The following is a 7,752-nucleotide window of genomic DNA, read 5'->3' on the forward strand; positions in this document are numbered from 1 at the left end:
AGTAATAAAATCAAGAGGCAACATCTCAAAACAATTTATTGAAATTTCCTTTACATGAAACAGCAGAAAGTGTGGTAGACCTGAGACAGAGGAGATCAAAATGTTGAAAGCACACCACCTAAACTGTGCCTTTCTGTTGTTTTTAAGAAAACAGTCCTAAAACTTGGGGCATAGTTGTTCATCGAACACGTCGCTGAATACCCTACACTACTGCATCCTCAAGGCACACAGAAAGCACTATGTACAAAGTTTACTGCAGCACAATTGCACGCAGCGATGAGCATGTTGGAAGGTCACTGCTGCGAGATCACTCCACTGCAATGTTAAGAAGTTACATTTCTGCCACACAGTATAAATTACTATGCTTTCATTTGATGCTTCATAATGCCGTTGGATTTCTGCTGTTTATATTCTAGCTTGGTAGTTGGTTATTGATCCCCCTCCACTCTGCAATGCCTCTGGGGCCCGGGTGACTACGGAATGAAAATTATGTGCATTCATTTGGTAGGTGCCGGCCCGAACCCCCATGAACTGACGCCCCTAATTCAGGCAGTTCTCGACGTGATCGGCGTCGACTCGCCGAACCTGTGTGGGCTCGATGTCATTGAGGGTGACACGGAAGAGTGAGTGGATTACTCTTACATCAGTCTGTATGACAAGTCAACAGCACTGGGTGCCGGGCATGCAGAACAGCTCTGTTATTAATGGTGGGACCGTAAGAAACTGGTGTGAGAACAGGGAGATTGTAAAAATTGTCATAGTGCCATACACACAATATCTAATTGGAAATCAGCGCACTTTCATGTATCACTACTGCGTGATGCAGGTTAGGGATAGGGAGCCCAGGCTAGCGGACATACTGCACTGCCTTTGGGTCACTTATGACAAGCATGTAATCATGAATTTCTCTTCATTTTACTCATACGGCTGCATAATTGCTCTACAAACAACCTGCAAAAAAACACACACAGAAGGATAAGCAGCAAAATCTGCTCATTACTAACATAGCTAACAACCAGACAACAGAACTACCGATGTACCAAAGCCAGATATCCGAACAAAGAAGAGTTGTAGTACACTTTTTGATGGTTGAAGGAGTGCAAGGTGGTGATATTTAGTTCTAACCGCTTAACAAACAGGTGCAACATGTAAGACAATATGCTTCCTTTTGAAAAAAAAAAAAATAGAGGTGCACCCCTGTTGTTACGCATGAGTGAACAAACTCATTGTTTATGCTGTGACGAACTAGTGCGGAACGCAAAAAGGAAAGAGGTAGCGTTGATGGCATCAGTTATCGGTTTAACAGGAGGGTCGAAAGCCATAGCGAGATTGACTGTATACATAGCCAAGCGAAGACTTTCTTGTAGCATCGTGGATTTCGTGAACAACGAGACTTGAATGTTTGGTTTCACAACATCCTTAGGTGAAATAAACGGCAAGGTTAAGAAATTTATAAGAAAGCTAAAGGTAATGAAATACTGAAAGTTGCAACCGGTACAAGGAATATTACCGTAATATCCCGAGAGACGATTCATCCCCAACAGATAGCCCATCCTGATTTGTAGCAGGACTTTCTATTTTTCAATGGCTCAAGTTGAGCTACCTTGTGAACACCGAATGTTAGCCTACCCCTTATTTTTACCTAATGTGCTCTCAGTTTTGGGTGGGCGATTTCTCGGGATATTATGAGCATTATGTGTGTGGCCCACTCGGAGATGCTTGAAGCGTCAGAGAGTTTCTATTCTACAGTTAAGTACACTGTGGCAAAATTCAAGCAACATGTCGGGGTTACAGACACTGTATGTTATACAGTGTCTGTAACTGTAAATATGTTATACGTAGGTTGCCTGCACACTTCTAATAACTACAGCAAATGACTTCCTGCATATCCATTTGTCACAGCGATAGCTTGAGGCAAACGGCAGCGCCGCAGCCTCGGGCGTCAGGAAGCGGCCAAAGGGTGGCAGCAGCAGAAGAGTGGGCAGCAGCTCCCCGTGTCTTGCAGACGAGACGTTGGTGCCGGGAAGCTGCGCAGAGATATCAGCAGCAAGCTGAGGACCAGCAGCGGATGGAGGCGGAGAACCTCCTGTTGGATAGGGAGGCAACAAAAAGAGCAATAGATGCCTCCAATGCGCAAATCGCTGCAGCAGATGCTGCTAAACAGTATTACACTGAAATGCTAAGGCTACAAACCTTGCAGGCTGAACTTCAAATTGAGCTTTTGAAAAAACAATTGGGAAAGGAGTAATCAGAACAGACCAAGGGGGGGGGGGGGGCATTAAGTTCTACTATTTTTTTTTTTTAGATTGACGAAGCAAGGGCGGATGTGAAATAATAAAGTACATTTTGAAATGCAAGGATTTGTGAAAACCTCAGTATGTTATGGGGTAGTCGTCCCTGGAGAAAAACACTCGACCCTATGCGACAGCCAGTAAGATGGTGCAAGTAATTTTAACCAATAATTAAATATTTTTATCACCTCCTCAGTATTCCAGAGTACCACATTGGTATCCGACACCAGCGACAATCTAACCAGCTGAAGCCTGTCGACACGTCAAAAACATCATTGTTGGGCACTAAGGAAAGAAGCTTAACAATTCGACCCTGCACAAAACAAAACAGCAAGTAAGCAAATAACCTAGGAAGTGCCTGCACGGCGCAAACAGTGATTATGTGTTTAAATGCATGGTTACTGGTGTGACCACTCGGTGTGCCTGATTTGTTCGAGGAGAGTGTGTCGCGGAATTTACACCGTTCAGGAACTCTGTACTCTCTTTGTTCACTTCCCGAAGTAAACAGGCATTACCATAATTCAACATTGTTCGACAGCGATTTTATACACCCTTTACTCTTTTACTAAGTGAAATAACCAATGACAGAATTATTCCTCTTATGTACATGACCCATTAGTGGCTGTTATAATCAGACCACTACTGTGACGCATACAGGTTGACTCCTCTCACCTGTAGAATACTTTTAAATATGGTAATAATGGTACAAACTTATAGGACAGAGGCGCAATAAAATGAAATGGTATTATTTTTCAGGCTATTATTTCGCTCACCCCTATAATTACTCGCACTGAGGACATTTATGTTCGCGTAGCCTGTAGTACGAAGACAAGCACGATGACCAACACACAGAAGTGGGCCGAAGCTTTTCGCACAAAAGCCGCACGCACTGTTGACCGAGGCACGCAACAGCAATATATTGCAGGACTTTTGCGTATGTGGTTCCATGGGTCATGCAGCAATTTCACTGTTAAACGCAGTTGCAATTATGCTGCTTGACCAACTCTAACCTTTTACAATGAGGTACGCTGCAAGCGAAACTGGATGAGGCGAGAATGATTCTGATCCGTGCCTGCAATGCTGTTCAGAAGAGTTACCTTGTTTGGACACCGCCACATTACATCTTAAGTGCATGTCATTGTTGCAACCAACAAAAAACATGCTGCAATGAAGAGGGTTTGCGAGACAATATGGTTTGCAATGCTTGAGGCACTCTTTCTGCTATAATGTTCAGAATCAGGAAAGGGTACAGACGTCTTCAATATGAGGGTGGACGCCTGAGCGGCATAGGACGGGCGCTGCATCGTCTCCAAGCGACGCTTTTTGCAAGGATAGCAGTCGCAGCACAAATCTGCTTGCTCTAATATCTGCCAACACTTCCATTCTTTTGCAACGAGTGAATTCCCCAAAGCCTGTTTACCCTCGTATTGAAACCATACATGAAGAGTGCTTAATAAAGATTTAAAATATCTATGTTCTCCAAGGAATATGTTGGGGTTGGTCCAGCCCCTTATATAAGCTGCTGGTAAAACCACAGCCAAAAGATGCCACGAAGCATTCAAGAAAATTTATTATATGAAATCGCGTGCCACATTCAACTTGTTATTACGGTTATCCATTTACGGAGCCTGGTAAACACACAGAGAGGACAATATCTCTGTATGTTTCTCGCATTCAAGAAAACCAGTTTGAATTGAAAAGACCACATACTTACGCTCAACAGAAGAACTGGTCGACAAGGGCACGCCGGGCCTCGTTGCTTTCTCCACGGTCGGCTGCCATGGGCTCCACAGGAACCTCAGGCGGGATGGCAGTCCCTGGCATCGCACAGGGGTATCTCTTGGCGAGATTGTGGAGCACGCAGCATGCCACGATGATGTCGCAGCATCTGCTTGGCTCCATGCGCAGCTCGGCGTGCAGGCAGTGGAACCTGCGCTTCAGCTGGCCTATTGTCCTGCGTGCATCATATGGACAGGATGAGTATTATTTATTTAAATTACACTAATATATTAGGGCTGAGACTATTTCATGCTTTCTGAATGCTGTAGCCTACCGAAAACCCGGCAATCATTTCTTATCATTGCCAAGATATATAACAGTATGTTTACATGTAGACCATATTAAACTTCCCTCGACAAATGTTCCTCATAGCTGAGTGTAAGCGAAACACAGTTTCATACAAACAGTCGTTAACATTAGCAGTCCGAAGATGTCTGTCAATGACTTCCCTATAGCAACCCGAGCCCGGTGCAATTTGTCACATTTTTACGGCGAGTCCCAGCAGTGTGGAGTATTTTAGAATGTATGGCAAGTAGGCGTGTAATTTCTGTAAAGGTGGGGCCGGAAAAAAAAAACACGGCTTTGCATTTGTATCTTTTTGCTCTTCTGAATCCAGGTTGAACCAAAATATTGCCTTTCACACGTATGTAACAAATCCTGCCCCTAACGAAAGAAACAATGTGATATGTTCTCCAAAAAATATGTTGGAGAATATTTCACGTTTTTGTTTTTTGATACGATGCATGCGTTTTGCATGTCTGCTTTTTATGCAAAACTGCATATATGTGTCTATGTTGCACCCTTATGCAGGCCCTCGGGCTGTATAGGGGCACTGGAAAGTACAATAAATAAATATATATTCTTGGGATAGTATTTTCTTTCTTCTCTCTTTAGGTTCCGTGCAATTACTGTTTTCTGCTGGGTCTAGAGAACACAAAACTGCATGTAGGGGCGTTACAATTAACAGTGTCTTCTGTGCTATGACAACAAAATGTTACGTTGTCTAGTGGCATTCTTTTCAATATAGCAGCCCAGTAACCCACCACGATGCGTGACTTTGTCTTACCTTTCAACAATACTCCTTGTCGTGGTGTGTGCCGTGTTGTACCTCACTTCTGCTGCTGATGATGGCGACAGGAATGGCGTCATCAGCCACGGCTGGCAGGTGTAGCCGCTGTCGCCGAGCAATAGGCCATCGTAGATGCCATCGGCCAGCTTGACTGATAGTGTGCTCTCGGTGAAAATCCGGGAGTCGTGCGTGCTTCCTGGCCATCTCGCAACCACATTGCGTATGCGGCAGGACGCGTCAACTACCACCTGTACGTTGATGGAATGGTACAGGTGGCGGTTCACGTACACCTCCTCGTGCACGCGCGGTCCCTGGATTCGAATGTGGGTGCCATCAACAGCACCCACGACACAAGGGAACCCGGCTACGTCAAAGAACTGCTCCTGCAAGGCAGCACTCTCTGCGACGTCAGGCCACCTGCATTGCCAATACATTCACAAGTTAATTTACAGCACAATACCCTAGCATGCACATTTATGCAAAATTTAGCAGACAACATTCATTTTTTTTTCTGCTTCAGTGTTCATCGTAAAAAAGAAATGTCGTAAATATCGCCAAATGCCTCGACAAAACAAAATGTTCGACAAAACAAAATGTTCGAGAAAAAAAAAAGTGGGCCCACACCGCGGATCGAACCCGTGTCCACTTATGTATGAAGCAGACACCTTACCCCCCTATGCACGGTGTATGCCCCTATGCTATGCCATCTTTTCTTTTTTTTTAACCCTATGCTATGTTACCGCTTATAAAACACGTAGTAACCATTCGTGTTATAGGCTCCCTGCACTGACGTCACATCGCATACTTTTGAACACCAAGTAAAAGGAGGAGAGGGAAACTGCCTTTGTAAGAATGTTGAGTGACAGGTTAATCTTCTCTAATCATCTGGCAGGAGAATAGCAACGCCTGTGCAAACCCGGGAGGCACAAAGGAGGATCCTGATAAGAGGGTAGCTCCTTCTTTCCCTCTTCTCTGGAGGGCAGTTTCGCGTTGCGCGTATAGCCCTTTCCGGCCGAGGTGCACGACGGAGTGCGTATAGCTTTACTCATAAACAAACTCAACACAATCCGACTTTCTTTTTTTTTTGACTCGGAACGCTCAGGAACTCTTTACCGTATGAAGTCTTACCGTATGAAGTCCCTTGCTCGACGTGCCAAAGCTACGGTGACCTGCCTCACGGACCGTGAAGCACTAGAGACTTGCACGTGGACGTAGTCGCCTGCAGTGATGAGGAAGTTGCCTGTGGCGTAGAATTGCAGAGCGACGATCACCTGCTGCTCTGCGGACAAGGCGCAGCTGCGACGCGTCGACCGCTCCAAGTCCGGGCGCAGCGTCTCCGCGAGAAACATAATTCCCGCGCGACCAAACCGGAATCGTTGCTGCAGCGCATCCTCGTCGAATTCTTCCAGCGGATCGAGGCGGTCCCGGAACACACGTTGTCGTCCCAGCATGAGGACAGCGTACTGCGCGTACGCGCGGTCTCGTCGACGTCGACGCCTCGTCCCGTTCGACATCGTTTCCGTTATCAAAGTACAAATAGGTCCGCAAATCAGTTGTTAGTAAGTCCGCAGTCGGTCGGTGGGCTAATCGGTGGATCGGTTGGGCAAACGGAAGAGAGGGCAAACAGTTGAGATCAGCAGGAATCGTAGAAACGTGCGTCGCAGGGAACAAAAACGAGACTACAGCAGCGGCGTTGCCAGACTGGAAGGCACACGGGAAAGTTATGCGTTGTTTATGGCGAAACATATTGAAGGAAATGTTTCTTACGTTTTCAAATATTCGTCGACAAACTCTACCATGGTAGCTAAAATTTCTTCATAGCATCTGAAGCAAATAAATTGGTCTTCAAGTACAACATTACTATATTTTGACTTAAAATACCATACTAGAGCGATAACAAGCAGCGGAAAGAGAGAATAAACAAAATGACTGGTTTGTTTCACCGATAGATGACGCATCTTACTGCCCAATCAAAAATAATTATTGTGGTTTTATATCCAGCCGTTTATTACAGTACCTAGGTACTTTTTCCTTCCTAGGTACCGTGGTTTACTAAAATGGGTTTACCATCGCTTCGAGAAAACCGGCCCAGTGTGTAGTGACCCACCCATCTTCCCGCGGCCGGGGCTGTCGGGTAATCGGCAAATCAGCTCGTGGTCAGGACTCGGCGTACGCCTGCTGGCGTATGCTGATTCGCGGATTATTTTAAGTCGCGCACTAACGCCGCTTGCATAAAAAAAAAAAACGGTTCTACTTACACCAGTTGTAAGGCGTCTTCAAACGTCAACGGTCGCTCTTGCCCGCACATGCCGAGAAGGTGCGCGAAGGTATGCCCCGCAGTAGTCTCGGGGCCCGTCGGCGCTCCAGACTGAAAGACGCACACGTCATGTACTCCGTTCACCCCTAAGCTGAGACTGCGGTGGAAGCGACGTCCTCGTTGGACCAGTCAGACGCCTCTATTTCGCCACGTCCTCCCGCTCCCGACCTATAGGTAGTTTTCACTGACGTAATTTTGTCCCCCATTTTGTTGTTTTGAGCTATTTACCGTGTGCAGAAGGCAAGCATTCCAAGGATTTCCATGACCCCTTAAATGCGTAGAGCACAGAAGATTAC

General features: G+C 45.8%; 1 protein-coding gene across 1 annotated transcript; it reads right to left on the reverse strand.

Annotated features, from left to right (window-relative positions):
- Nucleotides 1-1,172: 1,172 nt before the first annotated feature.
- On the reverse strand, nt 1,173-6,822 carry LOC120846555 (putative nuclease HARBI1). The gene is made up of 4 exons (XM_040218363.3): nt 6,268-6,822; nt 5,137-5,556; nt 4,006-4,245; nt 1,173-2,027 (listed from the first exon to the last, which is right to left on the reverse strand). Exons 1-3 carry the CDS (start codon nt 6,651-6,653, stop codon nt 4,008-4,010), a joined length of 1,044 nt encoding a protein of 347 aa, XP_040074297.3. The 5' UTR covers nt 6,654-6,822; the 3' UTR covers nt 1,173-2,027; nt 4,006-4,007.
- Between the last annotated feature and the right edge of the window lie 930 nt (nt 6,823-7,752).

This window comes from Ixodes scapularis, unplaced genomic scaffold, assembly GCF_016920785.2.
Source record: "Ixodes scapularis isolate PalLabHiFi unplaced genomic scaffold, ASM1692078v2 PGA_scaffold1__304_contigs__length_218370807, whole genome shotgun sequence".
Classification (NCBI taxonomy): domain Eukaryota; kingdom Metazoa; phylum Arthropoda; class Arachnida; order Ixodida; family Ixodidae; genus Ixodes; species Ixodes scapularis.